Source organism: Bombus bifarius, unplaced genomic scaffold (genome assembly GCF_011952205.1).
Source record: "Bombus bifarius isolate JDL3187 unplaced genomic scaffold, Bbif_JDL3187 scf7180000007992, whole genome shotgun sequence".
NCBI classification, from domain to species: Eukaryota; Metazoa; Arthropoda; class Insecta; order Hymenoptera; family Apidae; genus Bombus; species Bombus bifarius.
Window position 1 is genome coordinate 1,365,784 of NW_022884373.1, and position 25,612 is coordinate 1,391,395.

The window sequence follows — 25,612 nt, forward strand, 5'->3', positions numbered from 1 at the left end:
ATTCAGTAACAATAAATATATTTTATATTGTTTGTTTGTGTTACATACGTTTTACTCTGTGAGATATTAAAGGTTGAAAAAATTCCACCCAAAAGGTTATTCTTGGAAGAGAAAGCTCCTCCCATATCGAATTCCAATTCTCAGGCAGATTAATGCTAACAGCTTCTTCACGAACGTAATACAAGCCTTTTATGGATATTATTAAATCGAGAAGTTTCGTAATCTCGTGATTGCAAAACTCAGCTACCCATTCGAGCCAAGATTTGATACTTTTTTGAAGATCTGGTACACAAAAGTTTTCAAAACTGTTTGCGGCAAATGGTTTGTGCTGTTTAGTCACAAGAGGAAGAAATTCCTTTAATAATTCTTGATTGAAGTCCAACTGGGAGAGCAAAGAGTATGCTTCTTGATCTTGAATTTTTGTTAAATATTGTGAAACAAGACCACCTGATTTTCCGTCTGAATCTGTAATTAATTAATATTTAATACTGTATCATAGCACAATATGTTCTATATTTATATATCATTTATATATCATTACATACTTATGAAGCAAGAATAAATTAAACTAATTGTTTGAATCAATATTTCAATACATGATTTTATTTTCTTTTTAACACTGTTGTCATTTTCGTCTGTAACAATAGATTTAACTGCATGGTTACGCAATGATATTAATTTATCCAACAAATCTGAGAATGAAGATCCATTTAACAATACAAGTGCTGCCAGACAATTTGCTATGCTCTAAAATGAAATTTAATACCTTATTAGAAGGATAAATTGTATAATGGAACAAAATTTTATAATAGGTATACTAACCCCTGATTCTACACTTAATGATTGTAACACATTATTACATTCAGTAAATATGATATTCTTGAATTGACTAATAACATCCCATTGCTTAGACACAATTGGGTACTTAAGTGCTAAATCTGTATTTCCCACTTCAAATAACAGGCTATAATTTATATGTTGAGCTACCAAATACAATTGTGTAGCAAATAATAAATCCTTGTTTTCAATATTCGACCAGATATATTGGGGTATGTCCATCAAGATTTTTATTTGAATGATGACAGAATTCTGACTTGTTTCAATATTTCTGTAAAAGAATATAAATATTATAAACAAGAAAATTATGTACTTTATTTTTAAAAAGTTACTATAGAGAAATACCTATCATCTTCATTCTGAACCGAATCTATTTTAAATCCAATAAGGTACTTTTTCTGTAATTCCCTAAATTTGTCCTCAATGTTAGTTATCCTTGAAATAACTCTCTCAGAAGTTATCTTCATTTTCCCAATTGTGTCTGCAGCCAATATAAGATCACGGTACCTTTCCCTAAAAGTATTTAATCGCCTAATAAGTACACTAGTAGATCAGATTAATAACCTTTTAGCAACAATAGATATACATATAAAACTCTCTTGTTTAACAACTGTTTAACAACTAAGCAGATACATGAATATCAATTTATATAGAAAATAAAGGACAGTAACAAGCAATTACTTTAAGTCATTAAAACAGAACTTTACCCAACCAAAGTTCTAAGCTCGATTTTTTTCCTGTCACTCTCATGTTGAATCTTCTTCTGGATCCCCTCGATCTCCTTTATTGTGTACTCCTCGAACAATTTGTTAATGTCCAAATCCAAGTAATTCGTTGTCATTTTCTTGACAATTCTCCTCCACGTATCTTGATGTTCCCACGTAGCAAGGAATCGGCTCGTATTTACATCGCATTCTTATCTGCAGTGTTCTACAAAACATTGTCAATTATTAATCGGATACCAGATGGCGCCACATACAGTTTCCTCCTTGTCTCAAGCGATAATGTAATGCACATACCTTGCCCCCTCTTTTTTCAATTCTATAATATACAATCAAAGAAATTACTGAGATAACTCCCATTTATTTTACTCTATTATGCAAACAACTATACATTTCAAGCCATTAACGAGAATCATTCGTAGAGAAATATATTAATAAATATATTAACATTATCGAAAACAAATATTCGACTGCACCTAATTTGCTTTCGTATTTAAATTCCTTACGATGTGCCTGAATGTCTAGTTTTTTTCATTTTAACGAAATGCTCGTTTTTAGCGAAGGTTTTAAGAAAAGATCTAGTCGATCGAGAACGTGTTATGGCGAACACGTTCGCACGCAATCGCCGAAGCACGTCACCTCACGACGAGACGTTGAACTATGGGATGAGCACGCGAGACGCCATATTGAGCGAATGTTGATTGAATGCAGCTTAGGTGTTTACGCGGTTCCAAGAAAAACCCGTGAATATACGCATCAATTATCGTTCAGCCCGATTTAGGTATCGGCAAACGATAGGTCGGTGTGGCAGCGGTATCACGCGAAGACAGAATGAGCGGCAGCGACGGCGAGGGCGGTCAGTGCAACGGGACGATAGAAAGCAACGTAGTAGCGATGGATGACGTTCTTGTTAAGAAACACACTGACGACATTCTCTGCGATGGATGTGTTACCGTCGAAGGCGATTTCACGCGACAGGGAAGCAAACGGACTATTAATTACACAGAGGATGCTGTTAGCTCTCCCGTTGTTGCGGACTCGATCCCTGTCGCGGACTCGATCCCAGTCGCGGACTCGGTTCCTGTCGCGGTATGTTTTCTTCTAGCGAACACCGTTTCATCCCGCATCAACAATCGTCAACCACGAACACGTTCTACTTGCAGAGCGTGACACTTGACGAAAGCGTAGTGGATGAGTTTATCAAGGGCGCGAGGGTTTCCCATAGCATGGAACTGAATGCGATGCAAACGAGGCCTGAGTCGCTTGTCGAAAGTCCAAGTACCGCTGTGAACATAGACAACCCTTTCAGGGGTAAGGAAATGTGTTCATGCGATGTATGCAAAGCAAAAAGGTAATTGTTGTATTGTCAATGAATGGGGAGTGATCCGGTACTGGTGGATGGCATTAACGGTTGGCTTTAACGCAGAGAACTACTTAGAGAGGAGTTACATAAAGCGATGAAGTTCCAAAATTTATGGGCAGAGTTACGTCAACATATAAGGGGTTCCTTTAATGTTGCCTTAGAAGCTTCTTGTTTCCTTGGAGGTTTAGAGTTTCAACAAACTCCATTTTCAGCGGATGATACGCACAAGATCGTTTTGCAGTAAGTTTAATAGTTGATGTGAGAACAATTACTGAGTGTGATTTATGAAGCTAAATATAGAATTTTTTTTCAGACTGTGTAAAAGGAATCCTCATCAATTATTTATGAGACTAGTAAGCCTGGCACAGGAGTTTGTTGTAGAAATAAAAGTTCGATTATTAAATCTTTTACAACATCTTAGTGTAAATAATTTACCAGAAATTTTTCTTATAGGTTAATATAAATATAATACTATACCGGTAATTAAATAATTTGTCTCTGCTAGTTGATGCAAATAGTTCCATGTATCTCTTTTTATAGGCCTTTTAGATGATTATGATGCATTAATAACAACAGCTGTGAAAATTTCTGAATTTGTAAAACTTTTAAAAGATCATTTGGGCAAGTTCAATTATAAATTTCCTTTACCATGGGCTGCTTTTATTAAGAAATTGTATCAGATTTATATATATGATGATCCATTTATACAAAACAGTTTGTCACCTTTTATTGGCCAGGTAAAGGAACTTATAGTGTTTTCATATTTTAATTTATTTATAATGTCCAATAGATGCTAAAATACATATCTTATGTTTTACAGTTAAAGAAAGTTTTGCCCTTAAAAAGCTCGGAATACCAGCGTCTTTTCCATCGGTATTTATGGTTTGAGAAAGAAATGACAGTAATTAGAGATCTATGGGCAGAAACTGAATCGTGGATGGACAAGTACAAGTAAGTGATTATATGAATTATATTTTAACAATAACACAACTATATATCAACTGATCACAATCCCAGGAAAGAAAATCTATGAACAAAGTTTCATAAGCGGTGCGTATTTCAGTGCAGAACAAGCATGTCGAATGACCCATCTTAGGCAAGTAAGGGAAGTGTTCACAGCAACTAGGAAACTTATGGAACCACGTATGTTAAATAAATGGACCGACGTTGAAAAGTATGTTCATATAAAAATAAAATACTGCATATTGCCTTGTATATATTTACGAATCAATGGTTTGATGTCTTCTTTTATTGCAGTGAATTGCATGAAGCGAATGGCCAACTTTCGACGATTACTTCACAAGAAAAAGTTGGCGTATCAGAGGTGGATAGCAGGCCTTTAAGTCCTACACCGGATTTAAGTTTGGATTCACCCATTATGCCTCCAAGTATCGAGATATTACAAATTTTATTGGATGACTGGAGCAAGGTTGTAAAGTCTTTACGTCAGAAATTATCTGATGTAACAGACGCACAACCGACCACGGACATTTATACTAATGGGCAGGAAGATTTCTTTGATTATGCTTGCGCAACTTGCCATTTAGTACAGTCTGCAATGAGATCAGTCAGGTACTTCTTATTATATCTATGAGAATTATAAGCATTTTGAATTCTTATTAATCTATGGATTCTTTTTAAAGGGCTCATATTGAAGGAACTTGTTTAGAAAATAATATAGAAGAAGAAAAAAGCTGTGAATGTCATATGTGTATAGGACCTGCGATATCTTCTAGTGTAAGACTATTTTTGTTTCTTTATTGTTACTTTTTTATTAATATAACATCAATAATTAACCGAATTAACTTACAGATTAATAAAAGTGACACAGAAAATATACTATTACCATTAGAAAATCCTTTTCCACAACTTACAAATGGATTCTTAGGTAAAAATCCTTACAACATGGAAAATAGTGGAATTTATGCCAAATATATTATTTAATATCATTTATTTTTATTTTAGAAGATACAGCTAATTTTTCGGCAACGCAAGTAAAGAAAAAAATAGAGGATCTGGAGATAAAGGAAATAAAGAGCGACGGCAATGAAATAAGAAACGAAAATGAAGATGTTGATTTAAGGGCGCCCGATCCACAACTTTGTTCATGTGTATATCAGCACGTGAAAGAAATAACAGAGAGAAAAGTGGTGCTAGAAAATCCACCTTGTTTGTGTTTACTAAACTCCAAACGGAAGATATGGGACACTTGTCCATGCCTAACAAAATGTAAGAGCAATAAAGTAAAAAGAATCTTATTTTTTATTGCGATAAAAATCTTGATATGTTTTATAATATTATAGCTGTACCTGAACCAGTTGCACTGAATGATCATCCAAAGCCACCGTCGCCTTCTATCGTGAAGGCTAATCAGGAACCAAATAAACCTGCAGTAAAAACTGGTTCTACGCAGTCTGCTCAAACACAGACGAGACATTCTACAACGCAGACACCGAACACCGCTCACAATCATACAACGCATCAGGGTAAATATACATAATGAGTCATTACAGCTTGTAGAGTCAAAATTAAAAATTTTTGTTTTTTCTATTGGAAAATGTTTACATACCAATGAAAATACTGTGGTACAGAATTTAAGTGCCATTTCCCTTTCTAAATAGTTATTAATATTGCTAGAAAATGTAGAGAAAAATATAAATGCCAATAAATTCAACATTTAATTTTTTTTATAATTAACAAGTGGCACATACAGGGTTGTTCTACAAATGTACTTTTCTTTTCCATGAACTTGGACTACATTAGTCTCCATATTCTTCCTTTGCCTCTTAAAAATTTTTTTCTTGGCACTCAGTGTTTTCTACAAACATTTTTCAATTAATAATCATTTAGTGTTCAACTTTTTAAGTACTCGTCGAAATTTAAATAATTTATTTTTTTTAATCTCATGAGCTTATATGTATATACGTGTATTTTTTGGACTTCTATAGGTACCACTCATTCACACACACATGGGTCCCTTCCAGACTTGGTAAAAAACACGGGTCCTACCCATAGATCTCATAGTCACAGCAATCATTCGTCGCACGCCTGTCACAAACAAGCTAATGTCGAGCACATTAAAAGAGTCTCATGCAACGACTGTCAGTATTTGTTGAACTATTTTTAAAGATTTTTATTTCATGATTATTTTTTCATTTTACCAGAAAAATAATGTATATGAAATTTCTGCATCATTTTAGTAAGTTCCGGAGATGGGGATTGTTCGGATTCCGGGAGTAGTCAGGAAGACTCTTGTTCTACCAGCAGTTCCGCGCAAAGGGATTCCAGTAGACATTGCGACTGTTGTTATTGCGAAGTATTTGGCCATGGAGTTGTAAGTAGTCTTTGTTATTTGGAGTTAACATATAACCTACTGCGTTATATTATGAATGAATATTTTTCTTCAGCCTTCGGTAGCACCAGTTAGTAGAAATTATAATGAAATGAGAGAACGGTTACGGCAATTACTAACCAAGAAAAAAGCTAGGAAGTGTAAATCAACGTGTAGCCCTTCAAAAAGTCCCTCAGAATCGGTGGTATCTGATACAAGTACAGAAACGAAGGCAGCGACAAATGCAGCCCCGAGATTGAATACTCCAATTTCGACTGTTCCTGCGATACAAGTGGATCAACGAGATCAAAGAGATCTGGAAGAGTTGCTTGAGTTCATTGAGGGCAATCAGAATGGAAAGAAAGATAATAATAAAAAAGCCGAGAAAAAAGCTAGGCAGAAGCAACGTAAGGTGAATATAAACAGAGGTTAACGTTTTATTTTCTTTGGATATTTGCGTAAGATTAATCAACTTTTGATCATTTATTTGTTACAGCTGGAAGAAAAGCTTAAAAGAGATAGGCAAGAAGCAGAAAAATTGAAACTGATAGAGCTACAAAAAAAGACACCGGAAGTAACGATCACCGTCGTAGACCCGCAAAAACCTGTTCCACAAAGATTATTACCTCAGTGTAACCTACCCGAAGTATCTATTTTACCTACGTCACCCCCAGTAACATTGCCGACTGTAAAGCAATTAAGTAATAAAAAGAAAGACAAACAAGAAGTCTGTAGCAATAGTAGTAACACTAGTAGCAGTAGCTGTAGCAGCAGTAGTAGTAGTACCAGTAGTATAAATAGTAAAACGAAGACTGCACCTGTGAATACCAATGTAAAGAACAAAAGTATTAGTAAAGCGGAGAAATTGATGATCTCTGGTCAGGTGAACAATAAAGCGGCGATCAAAAGCGATAAAGCTGAAGTTAGCAATAAAAGTAACAAAATACAGACAAACAATAGCAATAGCACAAATGTGAAAAATAACGCAATGGACAAATCACTGACTGTCGACTTGGATGATAAAAACTTGACGAAGAAAGAAAGGAAAAAATTGAAAAAGAAAATGAAAAAAATGGAGGAGGTGAAGGCAAAAGAGGAGACAAAGAAACCGGTTCAGACGGAGACTCAACCGCAGATCGTAACAATTAAGAGAGTCATGGAGTCTAATAGCGCGGAACCGACAGTCACGATCACGTTGAAAGGTCAAACACCGGCTGAAGATAAAGTTCTATTCACTTTGGTGAATGGTCAGACGAAAGAAGTAACCGGCTTGAAACTGGAGAACGAACAAAGTCAGAACGTCTACGGGAAGAAAAAGAAAACCAAAGCAAATAATAATAATAACAACAATAATAATACTAGTAATAATAACAATAATTCGTTGCAACAGGGAAACAAGCAGCAGCAAACGAACAATTCGAAACAGCAAACGCAGAATAAAATTTGTGACAGCAAGAACAATATGAAACAACAGTCGAACAATGAAAAGAGCAAAGGGAAGCAAGTAGACGAGAAAAAGATTCAACAGCAGAATATTACTGAAATAAAAACGAAGTCTAAGAAAGATAAGAAAAATATAGAAAACAAGGAGAATGTGCTGCAACAGAACGTCGTAAATAAGAATAAGAATCAATCACAGAACGTAAGTGGAAAGAAACAGAATAAAGTTAATACCCCACCTCAAACTCCAGTTTCGCAAAAGCCATCACAGAACTTCAATATCAATATTGACAACAAAAAAGCGAAGATACAGTCACAAGAGAGAAATGGGCAATTGAGTTCCAACAAAAGCAGTAAGAACACATCTGCTAGTATTACTATTAAACAAATGAAAGGCGACAACCAAAAAATTCAAAGTAAATTAATAAATCAGACGACGATTAAACAACGACAGGAATTGCATTCGGCATCCACGGAAAGAATTAATTCGCCATTGAGCAGTCAGTTCAAAGATATTGGCGCAAATTCGAAGATTAACATAGAGAATTTAAAACTGCCACCTGGTATTACGATAACTAAAGTTGACGCTCCTGCGAAACCCTTGCCAATCAGATCAGCGCCACTGCCTAAACCAGTAAATCCGCCTAAGCAAACTACGATAATTGCAGCACCGATGAGCGGCGTTCAATCAAGTTACGCGAGTTCTCAGGCGGGTGGTAATGTAATAGTAGTGGACACTGGAAAATTGAAGCAGGATCTATTACCTAAACCGGCAGAAAAAGGTGAGATAATAAATATTCTATATTCTATTTCTAATATTTCATCTAACTTTACTAGTTGTTTCATAGTATTTAATAATAGCTTATAATAATATAATTATATATCTTCGTAATAATAACGATATCTTATCCTAGATGTTGCTAAAGAAACGCAACAAAGTCAGAGCACTACCAACAAGAAGAAGAAAAAGAAGAATAAAAACGGATTAAATTCTAGCAACACGTCACATCAACCAACAATGCAAAATAATGATCCTTTCGTGAACGATCATGTTGATGAGCCTGCCAGAATACTTCACAACCCAAGTACCAATATGGTAACCATAAGGAACCCGGCGTTTGGCCCGATGAAGGTGCCACCTACCCAACAGGCGGCAATCATAAAAGTATCAGAGAATGGTATGGTCACCATTAGGAGTCCTGCGTTGCAACAGGCGATCAACGCAGGCCTTACATCCCCTCCAAAACCAGATTACATCGTGAAAGGTGATCTGTCGTCGAAAACGTCGATGGAAAACTCAAGCTTGAAACACACTAATGGCATTATCCCGTCGAGTTTGGCGGAGCTGAGGAGTAGACTGACGCCAGACTGTACAACTCTAAGTGGTTTGGCTAATATACAAATCAGTAAAGTAACGAATGGTCAACCTATACCGGAGAACGGAATCAACCTAAAGGGGACTAGCGTGACGTTGACGAAAGTGAGGACGGAACCGTGCATGGAGGATGTGCAGTGCGCAAAAACGGCGGTTCGTGAAGCGATAAACGCCTCGATAGCGGCATCGTCTAGCGGCAAGAGCAAGAAAAAGAAGAAGCGCGGTACCGGCACAAGACAATGCGGAGATGACTGGAACCTCGTTGGTGAGAAACAACAATAATCAGAATTTAACATGTAAATTTGCTTCTTTCATTTTTTTGTTTTCCTTAACACACACCCGGGCTGCATTTCTCGCTCCCGGTATGAGACAAAACTGTTCTCTTTTTGTTTATTTTTATTTTCTTCTTTGTCTTCTGTTTCTATCTAAAGAATGAAAGATTAGCATATACTATAAGGAAACATTGATTAGAGATAATATGTATATATCGTACATAGCCGACATGTAAAAAGTATTTTAAACAATTGGACGTGTAAGATCGTTAGGCTAAGTCAAACTGACGACGGTTTTTCTTTCGTTTCGTTTTCCGTCAGGAGTGGACAGTGTACCGCGTTAGGACCCAAGTCTCGGTCGCAGGCTATAGTTCGAAAGAGAGAAAATTTAATCGAATGTACCGGGGATGTGTACACTTCGGGATCTCCTCAAATTGGCCGCCACGAATTTCTCGGGGGATTGTCCGGAAGAGAACTTTAGCCAGTGAGCACTATCTTTTCTTTATTTTCCTTCGCGCGCCCCAACTTCATGTTTTCTGTTTGACCAATCAGGTGACTACTGATCCATCGAACTTTGTATTGTAGTGATCACATCCGCCACATAACAAACTACTACTATTTGATCTTAGGATAGTTTGTAGTCCTTTCTTCTCTTTATATTTTAGAGACGTCTCGTTTACATACATCTTTTGTATTATACTTCCTCTGGTATTGTATTATATTTTTTCTTTGTTTCCTTTCTAGTTACGTATCCTCGAACGATGTAATAAGTCGCGAGACACATTTCGATGCTGAGTATGACGTTTTTAGAGAGAATACGTTGCGCGTATTAGACGATTAGATGCGAACGGAAGCTTTTAATTGATCTTGTATTAGGAAACAGAGAAAAGGAAAAAGGTGAAAGATAAAGAAAAGATACGTAGATCACTCGAGAGATTGACGATCTGTCAAGTTCGTTGACCATGACAACGAGTTCTACATATGACTACTATTTATCTAAAATTACAAATTGTGGTATGTTTGACTAATCCTAAGTGATCGATAACAAAGTATACGAAATCGTTTTTTGATAACGCATTTCAATAAAATTATGATATTTTTCCAATATCACGATCTCTTATTTCTTGTTGTGTTTCGAGAACCGCTATGTTACCAAACAATCGAAAACAAGCCGTTGGCATGCTTATGGATCACGTGAAGCGTTCTCTTTTGTCATCGCCGACAACGATGTCTTTAGAAATTGACTGGTCTCTTCAGTTCTTGCTACGTTTCCTCTCAAATCTTTAATCGAAATTTGCCTCTTGCTCTATTTCATACGTCTTATCGTAATTCCATCAAGATTCTATCTATTTTTAAGTTAAGTTTCTTTACTTTTATTCTATTCAAGTGTTATCGCTATTTATTTATATCTTTATTGCATACCTACAATTTGTCACGGTTCAAATACATTGAAATCAATAGTTATTAGAAAAGAAAGATAACTTGAAATGCGAGAAATTCCAAAGAAACAGCCAAAATAAAAAAAAAAAACAGACTTTTTCTCCATTACCCTGCGTTAGGTCCATCAATGTCTAGTATTCAGAGCGTGTCTTTTGCAGAGAGCGTATTCACGCCCAAAGATATAGACCTCGAGGACGGGGAAATGGACGACGCGGAGCGTGAACTAGAGGCGTTCAAGAGGTTTTGCCTGCAGTCAGTGCCGCCGCCGCGCAAGGAGAAGGTCAATCTCAACATCAAGGACATCGTACTAAAGAAGAAGTCATCCTCGTCGTCGTCCTCCTCGGCGGCTGCCGCTGTGATAGCCGCGAATTGATTTCTCTTTCGACTAACATTAGATGTCCCCTATCACTACCACTATCGCCACTACCATTATCACGGCTGCTATGGTCGCGCAAGCGCGTGTGCGTGTGTTGTTGACCTCACACGGAATTAAAGAGAGATTTTGAAAGCCGCTGGATTCTTCTTTTCTTTGGATAAAACAAAAGGAAACTTTATTATAGATCAGACAATAATATATTATACTATATTGTTAAATTGTCTGCTGATTATCTTCTTTGAGGATGTACAACCTCTGCGCGACGAACATTGGTCTTAGTTCTGAAGAGATATTCGTATCAACGCGTTATCCGTTTACGCAGCACGGTTGATTTTAACTCGTGGGTGCGCACGCCGGTGTACACGCGTAGAGCCGATCTCGAGGCCGCGATTTACCATAAAAAATAGTTGTATCGCGTTTTTCATGCATCACAAGTAAGAAAGAACACGTAACGTGTTCTTTCGCGTGATTAGCCGTTAAGAGAATTCCGCTATTTTTGCCACGGCCGATGCGCGTGAACACACGACGAACCGGAATCAATCGACGACAGAGTTGCGCCTAATTGTTACGAACGATCATCATACGACAAAAAAAGATATGCTACGAGACGAACGAATAATACAAGGACAGCCACAGTAGTTCGGCAACGACGTTGGCAACGTTGTAACGAGGAGGAGTGTCGGCGCCTAGTCGACTACGTATTTTTAATATATTACTTCACGGGCGTACTATGTTCGTGTTTCTCCTCTTCGGTATACGGAACAGACGAACAGCGAAAAATTGATACTAATAGGTAGAATGTTCGCGAGAGAGAAAGAGTGAGAGTGAGAGTGAGAGAGTGAGGGGTGGATGACGCGTGGCATTTTTCTCGAGACACAGCGAGCCGTAGATATATAATATGTTATATAAATATAAAGTGTATGTATGTATATGTATATCTATAAATATAGTAGGAACGAATTTTCCCGTCGAAGAGGTCGATATTGTAAAAACAATGGCCCAACGACACGTAATCGCGAGAACGATCATGGCGGCTGTGACGCACATAGTGCCCGACGCAAATACCTGCCCGAATCATGGATCGATCAACCGAATCGTTTTCTCTGTGTGACCCAGTAAAGATCGATAATGACGCGAGACGTTTCTCGTCGCATCGCGTCGCCACGATCGTCATCGCCAGCTTAAGAGCACAGTTCTTGATCGACGATCTTTATTGTCTGATAAGCGATACCATATTACACACGGAGACACCTTTTCTCTTTGAATCTTTTTTTTTTTTTCAATAAAAGCAGATATGCATTTTTACCAAAGATCTTGCTTTTTTATGTCCTTCCTTGTCTTTATAGAAGAAACGGTATTTTTCTAACGAATTTCAAGCAATTTGTCTCAGTAGCGTTGGAGATTTCATAAAAATGGAGGGGTACTAGCTTGGAAACTGAAAAGTGGTTTATTAGATAATTTGTTACATCGTGTGTTGCGTACGATTACCAAAGATAGAATTAATTTAAATATATTTCCAGAAACTGGTACCTTCGCCGCTTTCTCTTTAGTATAATACTCTGTTCTAAATAATTACAAGTATGTTCGAGAGTTTCGATAGTTTACAACGTTCCAACTTATTTCACTTTACTTTTCTTTCGCTGTTAAGGCGCTCACCAAATCGTCCAAAATCACATGTAGACCCCGATAGTGCTGCCTTATAGCATCCTAAAAAGATTATTCAAACAGTTGATTAAGAAATCACGTACATATATATTTTCATTTATCCAAACATCAAATAAACGAGGATCGTTCTAAACATATGTTCTTTCAATTATGTATATTGATGTAAGAGCGTGTAAGAAACGATGGACACCAAGGAAATCGACGTAATTACTAGAGACGTTACTAGAGACATGCCATTAGGAATAAACAAAGAGACTATACAGGGATTTCGTGTAGTCACGATCCGTACAATTTGTATGCATCGCGGAACAGATCGATCTGACATATTCTCGATGATCAGGCGCCAGATCGGCGGCGCTGCGATTTCTCATGCCAGCGCCGTTGCCGCTATCCTCAGGTGCATGAATTATTTCACAGGGCGGGACGCTCGCTCGTCGATGGATCGAATCGAGGCGACACGCTATACCGGGTTTCCGGTTTCGCGGAAAATGCGACTCTCGTAGCAGTGTTGCATAACTACGAATGAGGTCGCTGCTCTCGATCTGTCGTACGATTTTGAAACCAACTTAATTCGACATTTTCGTACACGCGTCGATATTTGGGACGCAATTTAAAATTGTAAAACACGATTCGCATTTTATTTCAATGTCTACTGGATTTAACTGCCTCTGATAACGAGCAATTTACGAAGTCGATTTGATTTAAATTACGATACTAATTATTGTATTTCACCATCTCTGTAATTCTATAATTGCTAGGAATTTATTAATCTCTACGTAAAGTAATTCAGAGGTATATATCCGGTGTAACTATATTTATTTGCCATTTATGAGGATCACTAGCTCTTGGAATGGTAATCAATGTACTTTCATAAAGCAAATAAAGATATTGATTACAGAAGATTAAATTATTTGTAGTGACATATTTCACGGACTATTTAGCTATAAACAAAACAGACGAGAAATATAGACGAGATTGTCGAAACGTAGCAACTATTAGAATGTTAAGTAACTGTTAAGTAAACTTGATCGTCGAAATTACCGTTAGAAACTGTTACTTCACTTTGAATTATGATTAGATAACGCCAAGTCCGAATTCGAGCCGCTGAATCCAATGATTGCATAAAATTTCGAAGGTACAAGGATCTCCAACGGAAGTTAGCACATTGTAACGAGCTAGCGCCGGAAAGGAGATCAACGATGCGTGGAATATTAGACATTGGCATGCACCTTAGCGTAGATATTCGCATCGCGTGCAACCGCCATGCACCCACGCGCATTACGCATTACGAATTTACGTCAGTCGGAAGACACGTTAAGTCGTTGACTTATCGGACACTGTTGGACTAACCCTTGGGCTACTTCGGTAATTGTTTGTAATTTTAAAAGAGAAGAGGACAATTTCGAAAAACATGTATTAACCTCTTTTCTTTTTTCTTTTTTTTTTTATGAAAGAGTAGTTTCCGAATTTTAAATTGAAATAATTAATATAATTAATAAATTGAGTTCTTTGAAAAATTATAGCTCGTTGGAAGATTCTAAGAAAAGTATGAAGCTTCTTATATTTCTCAAAATTATTTTTTATTCGCGAAAGTTCCTTTTTATATCGATACAATTTAGGTAATGGAGAAAGTGCTGTATCTTGCGAAAAGGATATAGTTGGAATTCTAAAATAAAATGTTTGCTATTAGATAAGAAAAATCGATGATGCGTAAACCGAGTCTATATAGCGGCACGTTCGTGGTTTTAATTACGGTTATCTATGCACTCTATAAGCCTGTCATACATATATGACGTATGGTAATATGTAGCGGTCTTTCTAGTTAACATCCGCTGCCGCTAGATGGTGCAACTGTTTCTATAATTCACGCGCTAAACACATCTAACGGATGTTCAAAAACTTCCCACTCCTACTTCAATAAGGCTTACTTTAAAGAACTTATTTTACCATTCAAGATCGATACAATTAAATGAAACGACGCATATATTACAGCTGAATCATAAATCTCCAATTACTAGAAATTTCAACATACAAACACAATACATAATACTTTCCTCAACATTCACAGTTCATATGAATAATTCCTTTCCAATAAATGAATTTCTATAAAGAAAAAGAAAAAGACCAGGTTTTAAATTTCCACAAAATGTTCATTTTAAGAGACTTATCTTACCACTGAAAATTAATGCATATATACAAATTAATACATATATAACATATTATACAAACACGATACATATTACTTCTCCAAACACCCAAAGTCCATATGAATAGTTCCTTTCCAACGAAACAATTTCTTTAAAAAAAAAGTGCTCCGAATTAATTTCTACATAATTTGAATCAATTCCGACGTACGAAAATCCAACGATAAATAGATTAAAATGATATGCAACAATTTATACAAGCACACGGATATTAAAAGATACCTCTCGTTCCGCCCAAACCACTAAACAACGTTCGCGTTTAAAAGTACAATTAACGACTGCTCGTCGCGAGATCAAAACTTCGTTGGAGAAGAGGCGCAATGAAAAAAATGCAGAGGAGAGAAGAAAGAGAGCATCGCGAATGGCGTGCGGCCTTACTATTTCAAGCGAGATCAAACGAGCCAGATTTGTGTGCCCATCGGCATTTCTGCAGCACTGGCAAAGAGAAAGAACGGCGTATTATTCGTAGAATGACGAACCGTCGCACTTTATATCGACTTTTCTCCTCTGTTCCTTTGCGAACACTCTGAGAGGAACAACCACTTCTGTTCCTCGTCTTTCTTAGGAACTTTCCCATCTATGTGTTTCTACATTTATCATTAATCATGTTAGGTTGTCGAAAAAATGTTTCTTTCGTTTTATAAGAAAATAATAGACGCAGAATGTTTTTCGTTTTATAGCAATTTATTGAATTATGCACGAACATAATAATAGAAATAGAACGAAATGGATCTCATACCTAATTCAATAAAATAATACAAAACAGAAATTGTTGTTCGTCTATCATCACCTTATGAAACGAAAGAAACTTTTCGGACAACCTAATACATCTCATTTTGGCGATTTTCTGTCCAGAGAAGGTTAATTTAGTGTGTGACATGTTTGTTTCACACAATTTCAGTGAAAATTCTTCTTAAAGAGGTTGCGACAATTCGAGTTGGAGGAGAATTCTGTATAGGCACATATATAGTATGCAGTGATAAATTAAAAGTTACTAGATCTAGAGAATTCCTTTTGTAATAATACGTAGATCGCAGATTATTATGGAAATTTATATTTCTGTGATCATAATAACGGAATTAATTGCCTGATTTATGAAACGTTACGGAGGCTTTCACACTCTGCATATTTTATATATTTTTGTAAATTATGGATTTGCGCGATTTCAAATATCTCATAAATGAATACAAAAGGCCGCAATGTTGCGATATGTTATCTGTTCGTACGACGCACGACAAAAAGATACTCCTTCCAAAATCGAAGTTTTACGCTTCTAGATCACGCTACTTCTTTATTCCTTTAACGTACCATTGATTATTTACTGTTGAGGTTGACCGACGAAAGAACGAGTGGACGAATTTCTAATAGAAAAATATTGAAATAAATAAAGGTATAAGTATAAGTATAATGTATAAGTTTATGCTGATCCAGATCCTTACTCTTTTAGTGTTACAATACAATAGAATCGATCAGGAGCACGTTCATATATTCATAGCAGAAGGACATTAGCGAAAAAGTTAAGCTTATAGATCTAGCTAAAGATTACAAGGAACATAAATAGAAAACTATTTATTATTTCCCATGTTCCTATACGTTGTAACATAATTTATATTTCAAAACATAATTTATATTCAAGGGCACAATATTATGGACCTCTCCTTATTTACAATATTTTTGTCTCACTAAATTCTATTTTCCGCGTAATCGAGGTCTCCAGGTCGCGGATATACATAAATAAAGATGTAGAGTTTTTCTTCAAGTAATTACTTCGACATTTAGAAATAATTATTCGTCAATCTTTCGTTTGCCGAATCGAGCTGAATAGAACGTTCAATTTTACCCTTCAATTGATCCTCATCTATTAACGTAAATTGCAAAGAGCATAAGAAAATAATCACGAGGAAACAATTCAATTGATCAACCAACCAATGTAACTCATCAAAGAAACTTTTCTAGTAACTTCCACGCGTTCATTGGAGGGGAAAAAAACCTGTTGCGGAGCAACGTTTCTCCGATTCAAGATTCATAACGAAACGACGACCGGTTGCTTGGTAACAACTGGATTTAAACCGATGCACTCCGCTGCGCATTGCAATGCACTATTGCGGAAGAACAATTAACGAGTTCATTTAACCTGGCTGCAGTGTTCCGCGGCTCTATTAGCCAGTTCTCAACGGAGACTTGTGGAATCATCGTATTCCGAGCTATCCGAACGAAAAGCCACGTGTTTCGCCAGCTTTTTTCCACCCTGACATTCCTCCGTTTCTTTCCGCGAGTCGTGAGCGCGACGAAACGGTTTTGCCAGCATCGGCAATTTACTCTTGTTTCGACGTAATCGTTGGAATGCAGGTGATGCATGAAGTGAAGAGCAATCTTGTGAATTCCAGATAACTATCGGACTTGAAATTTCTCTGGATAATGGACGAATAGCGTAATCGTTAATAAGAATGGTCAAATAACTTGTAATTTGTAAAATGTATCGGCAAAATTTTATCTCTCTTCATTATCGAAATAGTTTCTTTTTCTCGAGGATTGGTAACTTGGAGTTAGTCACTTGTAAAGTTTCAATAATAATATTGGTAAATATGCAAGATGACAATTATGCGAAAGAGAGAGAGAGAGAAAGAGAAAGAGATGTTATTAAATAGAACGATCGAATAACTCGCAATTTGCAAAATGCATCAGCAAAGTTTTATATTTTTTTGGTTGGTTGTAACTAGCAATTTATTCTCCGTGACTTGTAAAATTTCTGTTAATGTATACTAGTATACAATCCTGTAAGAGATGCCGACATTATCCTTTTATTGTTCTATTAAAAAATCAATAATTACAAATTTCCATGAAAAACATTAAAAAGCTTGAGTTTAACGCTTTGTAATAATTTTATGCTAAATCTTACGTACTTTAAAAAAATCAAGTAACGAATTATTGAATCATATTGATTTGAACCGAAGTTTACAAAAAAGAAAAAAAAAAAAAAAAAGAAAAAGAAACCTAAGCTGAAAGATCTCCTAGAAATCCGCGTATGAATAAAAAATTTCACTTCCAAGGAACGTTAATACAGTTAATGATCGCCGTGGATAAACATCTGTTGGGAATTTAAACAGATAATTTCTCCGACGACAACCTCGGCAAATATCAGTGAACATTTGACAATTTTACGTGAAAGCGGCTCGCGTTTTATCTTCTTCTATCATCCGTGACATTCCTACGCTTCTTCTTCTTAACTTACCAGCGTGACATAACGACGATTTTGTCGGCCACCGTGCAATCCACCCTTCGTAATTTTAGCGCGTTCGCAGATCTATGAGCGGTGCCGTATAAGCGAGAAGCGATCGTCATCTGCGCTAGGGGGAAAAAAAAGGTACCAGGGAACGCGGGAGCGTGCAACTTCGCTCGACGCGGCTTTAGATTGCTCTCGAGATGCTACGAATGCTCCGCGCAACTCCCAAAGGGACTAAACAAACATTATTACTCGGAATTGCGATATTTTATCCAGCCAGACGTTTCTCCATGAAGAAACTTTTCAAGGAAGAAGGAATTCCTATGAACAGGTGCGCAAACTTGTAGAATTACCCCTCGATTTCCATGTTTCTAAATGGGAAAGGTTATTTCTTGCGTTACGAATACAATTTGTTCGCAAGGATTTACAAGGATTATGCAAGCAGCTTGATACAACGAATTTATCAATAGCCAGAGACAGAGAGTTTAAAATAATAGTTATTTTAAACATTTGTTTTTTTAGAGAAAAATTGATTTTTATTCAAATGAAAGCTGGTCATAGATAAATGTCGAAGAAATTTCTCGGAAAAAAAAAATGGTATGATTAAAAAATATTAATTTTCAATTGTTCTGATTATGAATAATCATTGTGGATGATTAAAGTATTTTTGGCAACCAGTAACCATTACCGACGATGGGAATTTAATTTTCATTACCAATAAGCAACATAAACGACGGAAGTTTGTTTTGGTTACCAGTAACCATTACCGACGATACGAATTTTGTTTTGGTTACCGATAACCATTATCGACGGAGAAAATATTTTCTGGTTACGTTCGATTGCCTGTCATTTCGTTTAATTTGAGGTATTCTTTCAAGTTTCAAGCGAGATTGAGAATCTTCCAACTGTTGCTTAATTTGAAACTAGGAGTCTAGTGATTAATTATTAGATAATGATATTTCTAGTTTCGTACTTGGTAACATTGCTTTGATAAAGGTTCACACAAACGTTGTTTTGGATAACTATTTTCCATTACCGTAGGTAACCACATAAGCGTCAATTACTCGAATTCAAGTAATTTCAAATCTTGACTCTCGCTTTCTAACTAACTTCAGTTGTACGAACAGAAACTTGTAATTAAATGACCAAATTCAAGTAATTTAAATAAACGGGGCTTGGTACGATATTTATTGAAATATATAGTTACTTGAAACGTAAAAGCATTCGTTGTTCGATATTATTCATCGAGCAAGAAATTATGATCGAGCTCCAATAACGTTATTCATTAACAGTGTTAATTTTATTCATTGCATAAAAAATTGTTGACAGGAACGAAACTCGAGTAATAAACCTTTCCTGTATATGAACTAAAAACTCGATCAACATTAAACCGAAGGAATTTTATCAAAGAATTGCTGTATGTAAATGATCGTAAAACTAATTGTATTAAAATCAACAAACCTTACAAGGCTTATCGTGTCGATTTTATAGCGTCGCGTACTCACACACCACGTCGTAGTCACTTTATTGCGGCATAAAAGTTGCCGAGCGCGTGGGAAATTCGCGGGAATCCTGGGGACGCGGTTGTAAAACAAACCGGCTCGACTTTCGAAACGATCGATTCTCACACCAGGTTATTTCGCAATTAGATACAGTTTCCGAGAATCTGGTGAAACGTGACGAGAGGGAAAATCGCGTGAAAGTGGAGAGAAAATCGTTGCTCGAAGTGCGCCGAGAGCTTCCCAATCGAATGAATTCCAGGTGAGGAGAGAGGAAGAGGTGAGACAAGAAAACGCGAAAAGAAATATGCCAGCAGCCATAATTCGAGACTAACATAATCTGGACAGCAGTTTGTTTGACGCGCTTCCTTTATAACGCTTCTATTTACGACTTCCTTCCTAGATTCATCACGGCCACCATAGAAAATTCTTAATCGTACGCGCGATTTTTCTTGTTACGTCCTGAGTTATGCTATTCGGATGTTGTTAGGTATGGTTTACCATGTACAAGTTTTGGTAAGTATAGTAAATTCAGCTTGCAAAGGACGGAAGTAATTACAGATGAGAAATGCGAGTATTTTTCATTCGGTAACAATGTTATAATACTAGCTCGTTCGTAATTTCATTATATCGTATAATTAGGATTATTCCTATAAGAAAACCATATATATATTACACATACAGAGATACGTATATATATGTGTGTTAAATCATGTGTTGTTACATAACCTTACATTTATGGTGATATACGCATATATACACATATATTAAGTTGTCCCAAAAGTTTCTTCCGTTTTATAAGAAAATAATAAATGCACAACACTTTTTGTTCTATTGGAACACGATGGACTATACATAATTCAATAAAATAATATAAAACAAAAAATGTAACACCGTAAATGTAAGGTTATGTAACAACACGTGATCTAGCATGTATATTACATTGTTTAATGTATGTATATAATGCATGTATGTATATTATGTATCTATGTACATATGTATGTGGATATATATATACTAGATCATGTGCTGTTACATAACCTTACATTTATGGCGCATGAATTTTCGCGAAGAATTTTAATGCACTTTGAGTTAATCATTTTTTTACTTCCGACGTCTAAAATGTATATCCATCGTGTGGGTTTCACGAAAAAGTCTAACGCAACTGAAATTAGTAGTTCTGTGACTCTTAACCTTTAAGGTAGATACATAACCCCACATGCATCGTATACGTTCTACTAGAAATTCTAGCACTCATCAAACTGATAATCCTTCAATTTCTAATCTCTAATATATCTCCATAAGTTGATATCCATGTTGCAAATGTCACTATAAATTCTGAAGCTCCTTAAATCGGTAGTTCTTCATAATTCCTAACCTACAAAATTCCTCTATAATCTTACATTCATCGTACAAGTTTCGCTAGAAATTCTAACGCAGTTCAATTTGACAATTGAAAGGATTGCTACAACAAGGAGGTAATGCTACTTTCCAACAATTTAGATAAAACAACAAAACTTCAATTCTTTTTTTTTTTGCGAACTCTTCAACTTCTAGTCTCCAAAATAACTTTACAGAAATACCATTAAACGAAGCAGTACATATCCTGGAATTATTCACCAGTGATCAGACAACATCCACGTACAACAACATACAACAACTGCACCCGATATTCCGTACATCAAAGGTACTCAAACACCGAAGTTCTGTTCATTAATTTATCCAAGGTAGCTGACGGTAGTGTAGCAATCAATTAAACGTCGAAAATTCTGTCTGAGCGAGGCAGAGTTCCGCGTTCTAGCTCGTTACTCGCGCCAGCGCGGAAATCGCCGGACTGTTAGGTGAATTTTCATCAGAAACTCTCATTAGGGACGTTTGTCAGTCACCTCTCTCCTCTTCACCCTCTCTGTCTTTTTCTCCCGACCTCCCTCCTCCCCCTTTTCTCCGTGGTTGATTTTCCAAAGACTATTCTCGCACCCTCATTATGTTTCCGCCGAGCTAAAAGGAGCCAAACACTCGCGCCAGAACATCGACCCCGTGGCCACGAAACGTTTGTTCGCTTCTCGAGGCCACCGGTGTCGTGGCTTAACGAGAACAAAAGAGATTGAGCCCGTAAAAACAAGGAAAGTCGAGGACGATAATTAGAACGAGAAGCGTTGAAGCTCGCAAGCACTCAAAATAACAGTACAAAGGACTGTTGAAGCTTTGACATTGTTTTAGATCCAAGTTTTTGATCTTCTTCTTTTTTTTTTAATATCTTGACTATCACGGTAGCCATCGATGACTCAGGTTAATACATCTTTTAGAATGATTACAATGTTTTGTTAAAATTACATTTACGTGCACAATTACGGTGTAGTGTAATATATTTCAATCCATTTGTAGGGGAAATTTAATTTTTTTCGTTCTTGACAGAATTTTAAGAGGTATTATGCATAATATTGTGAGAGTTGAAAAATTTTGTGATGATAATGTGGGGAAAGGAAATATGGCCAACTATTAGTTCAAGATATTTTTGGTCTCCAAAAAGGAAGGAAATTAAGTGCGGCTCGATTTTCACACACAGATGACGACGTCGCTAATTAAGATTCACGCTACTCTGAACTCCAACACCACCCTCCAGAACTAGTAAAAAGTTCGGAAAAAAATTGTTTCGAAATGCGATGCATCCTTGGTTATATTTAAATTCTAAAACGTAGAGGGTGGGAAATTTCCCTTCTGCGTTTTCTCTTTTTTCTATGGGAAATTTTCAAACACAAAATAGTAGACACTAGTATTCAAAACTTTCAGAAAGAAAATAATTTTTGCGATGCTTCGTGAATCATAAAAAGAATCTTTGAACAGAAATTCTTGATTCATAAATATTTCAGGCAAATTATTTTTCCTATTTTTATTTTAATCGATCATCGATATTTTCATACTTTAAACTTGAAAATTGAAAACAGTATTCAATTCACAAAATCAATTTAGAAAATCATTACCCTCCACCTACATTGAAATTTCTATAAAATCTCAACAAAGATGTCGATTTCCAATTTTTCCTAAAAACTCGAATACCAAAATGTTCGCAGCGTTTTTACTTACAAAGTTGTTCAATGCCGTTTCTCAACAGCTCAAACGAGAGATGATTCGCTTTTATGATCCCGTAACCTTCGGGAGTTAAATGGCCCCAGATCCTTGGCGGATCGGACGATTATTCGATTAATAAGTCTCAGCTATTTCGGTGACACGAAAGAGAATCCTCGACGAGGGTCGACAGTAGGCAAAGAAGAAACATCGATTTCATGGAGTAGGACAAGGAACAGGCCCTTTTCCTGGAATTCGTGGTCCGTCTAAATTCAAACCTGAAGGGCAGACAGGACAAGGTCTTGAACAGACAAACCGTCTAGCAGGGAGCCCCGCGACATTAACGCCGTTTCTTTTTTTTCACCCAGCAGGAAGAAATCAGGGGAACGAATGTCGTCCCGATCTTTTAACCCTTTTAGTACATGTCCAGACGGCACAGGACTTTAATACACATGTGTTTCCTATTTTTCATTATTCTACAATTTTTTACACACTGTTACATAGTAGCATTGGTTAAAATTATTTAAGATACCGCTTTTGGAATAGAAATTGACAAATTTATTTAACTAAAAACTTTTGTAAAAGACCACTGTATATAATTAATTGTCAGAGGAAGTGATTTATCATTTTGAAGACTTGTATCATATAGAGCCATTTTTCATTTCGATTGGCAATATAATAATGTACGTATGAATTTTAGTTCACTTGAAAACAAAATGGTAACGAAAACTGAGTTATTTGACTTTATTCATTTTTAATGCTGCGATTATAGAATCCTTCGGTTAAGAAGGTGATCTAATTAACGACGCCATGAGCCAGAAATTTCTAAGATGGAAGTACCACAAAGTTCAGAGTTGGTTAGATCAGTTTATTTATAATTGAATGACTCCTACAATGTAGAATAAAAAAAATCACGAAGCTCGAGGCTATTATCGACAGCAAACTTGACCGTAGAGCACAAAGTGAAGCCACTAGAAGCAACTGAAGATTTAGAACAAACCTGGCGTACCGTAAACTTCGGAATTTATTAGACCTCTTCTTTCTTTAAAAAATTCAAACGTAGATGCAAAAAATCAATGACACAGTGTTCAGCCTACCATCGTCAAAAAATTTGCCCATAGAACGCAAAGTGAAGCAGCTAGGAGCAACTTAAGATTTAGAATACATTAGTATCCATAAGCTTCAGAATTTATTGCGTTAGCTTGTTTAAAATCCAAAGATAGGTGCAAAAAGTCGGAGACACAAACCTGGAGGCTCGCATCGCCACAGTTGGGCCAGGTGTGCCGACTAAAGCACGAAAAATCGCTAGAAAGGAGGAGCAAGAAGCGTGGAATGAGCTGCGAACGCGTGTGCACACCTTCAACGGAGCACGTGTTCCCTCGCGCAGCACGTGCTGCATGCTGATTTACGTGGACGCGGATTTAGCAACGGTTCTTGTGCTCGCCGCTTTATCGTGGGAGTCCAGGGAGGAGGCAGTGCTCGCGCGGATGCTTGTGTACCTCGCTTCTTGCTTCTTTTTGCCCGACCAAGCGGAGGAGGATTTGGAGGTTAGGATGTAGGAGTTGTTAGCACAGCACCGGAGAATGGTATTTCATGGTGTAACTACGGCTGCCTGTGTAACTGGTATGTCGCGTGGAACATGGTGTGCACCGAGTGTAGGTTGGAATGCGCCGTTTTCTGCGTGTTTGTTCAACTCTGGCTTACTCTGCTCCGAGGATTTAGGAGTTAGGGTGATTGGACAGTTTGGTTGTTGAACTTGGGTAAATATAGAGAAAATTGATATTTGCGATTTATTACGTTGTTTTGCTAATTTTCGGAGGAAATTTTTAGAAACACTGCGTCTTGTACGGACATAAGGCGTAAGCTGTTTGGGCGCCAATTTTCGTTTCAGACGTTGCTGATCCCAAGATCCCAAGTATACGCGCAGAAAATTGGTATTTGGAATTACGCTGTATTTTTTTTTTTTTTTTTTTTTTCGAAGTAATTTCGAAAGACAAGTTTGAGGAAGGTCGCGTGTTATATGGACATTATCGGACACAGGGAGCAAGTCTTTTTAGGCACCAATTCTGATTTAAAACGCTATTGAACTTGGGTTTACTTAGAGAAAATTGATGTTGGGGAATTTATTACGCTATCCGACTAATTTTGAGGGGAAAGTTTGAGAATGATCGTGTATTATATGGACATATAGCGTAAGTCATTTCGAGCGACAATTTTGATATTTCCTAGAAATCTTCTGTGATTTTAATAGCGTTACACGGATTTGTAGTAATTTTATACATGCAGAGCATTGAACTTACTCGACTTAGGTCATTCAAGATTCAGATATTCTTATTACAAAGATTTGTCGAGGCTCCACGGCCCGCTGAACCTAATAATATTCTAGTAAAGCGTGCAATTCAGACGACGGTGTTTAAAAATTGTAATATTGCCAAACTTGTAAGGTTAGTCGTCCGTTTCAACACACCTGTAATTTAGAAAAATAGCGTAATTTATACTTTGAAAGCTAGAATTTGACCATAAAGCAAAACCACTACCAGAAGGGACTTAAAATTTAGAATATATCGGTGTACCATAAAGTTCAGAATTTATTAGACTAGCTTCCTTAGGATTTAATGACTCCCACCACGTAGACACAGCAAGTCAGTGACACGAAGCTTCGGGCTATTATTTAGCTACATTACAAAGTATAAAAGAGGAGAATAGCGGTTGTGGAACGTATAATTTGTCTCTAGACTCTGTAACTCATTAGGTTGTGTTCTATGGATTTATTGGAGAGTTGGTAACTAGAATTCAGTG

General features: G+C 36.7%; 2 protein-coding genes across 9 annotated transcripts in view; one reads left to right on the top strand and one right to left on the bottom strand.

Moving 5' to 3' along the window:
* Positions 1–25,612, bottom strand: part of LOC117205540 (conserved oligomeric Golgi complex subunit 1) — a 113,256-nt gene that overhangs the window by 2,231 nt on the left and 85,413 nt on the right. For 3 of the 4 annotated variants that reach the window (XM_033444044.1, XM_033444043.1, XM_033444042.1), the window contains 5 exons: positions 1,545–1,767; positions 1,183–1,350; positions 823–1,108; positions 546–747; positions 49–465 (listed from right to left, as the gene is read on the bottom strand). In XM_033444044.1, coding sequence (XP_033299935.1) covers positions 49–465; positions 546–747; positions 823–1,108; positions 1,183–1,350; positions 1,545–1,678 — 1,207 coding nt within the window. In that variant the 5' untranslated portion in view covers positions 1,679–1,767. Of the gene's footprint in view, positions 1–48; positions 466–545; positions 748–822; positions 1,109–1,182; positions 1,351–1,518; positions 1,768–25,612 lie in introns of those variants that run through there. The other variant, XM_033444045.1, reaches the window with a different exon arrangement.
* LOC117205539 lies at positions 2,237–12,466 on the top strand. 5 transcript variants are annotated; one of them, XR_004487250.1, is made up of 19 exons: positions 2,237–2,648; positions 2,723–2,910; positions 2,986–3,162; positions 3,236–3,375; positions 3,463–3,659; positions 3,743–3,873; positions 3,986–4,096; positions 4,180–4,494; positions 4,566–4,659; positions 4,735–4,810; positions 4,888–5,151; positions 5,226–5,408; positions 5,871–6,023; positions 6,123–6,256; positions 6,330–6,665; positions 6,750–8,475; positions 8,608–9,333; positions 9,662–9,824; positions 10,939–11,070. XR_004487250.1 is itself a non-coding variant. In XM_033444039.1 (18 exons), exons 1-18 carry the CDS (start codon positions 2,391–2,393, stop codon positions 11,151–11,153), a joined length of 5,424 nt encoding a protein of 1,807 aa, XP_033299930.1. In that variant the 5' UTR covers positions 2,237–2,390; the 3' UTR covers positions 11,154–12,466. The 5 variants fall into 5 exon arrangements, 3 of the variants coding, with proteins under 3 accessions (XP_033299930.1, XP_033299932.1, XP_033299931.1); XR_004487251.1 differs by lacking the exon at positions 10,939–11,070 and adding an exon at positions 10,085–10,917; XM_033444039.1 differs by lacking the exon at positions 9,662–9,824 and having other exon boundaries at positions 10,939–12,466.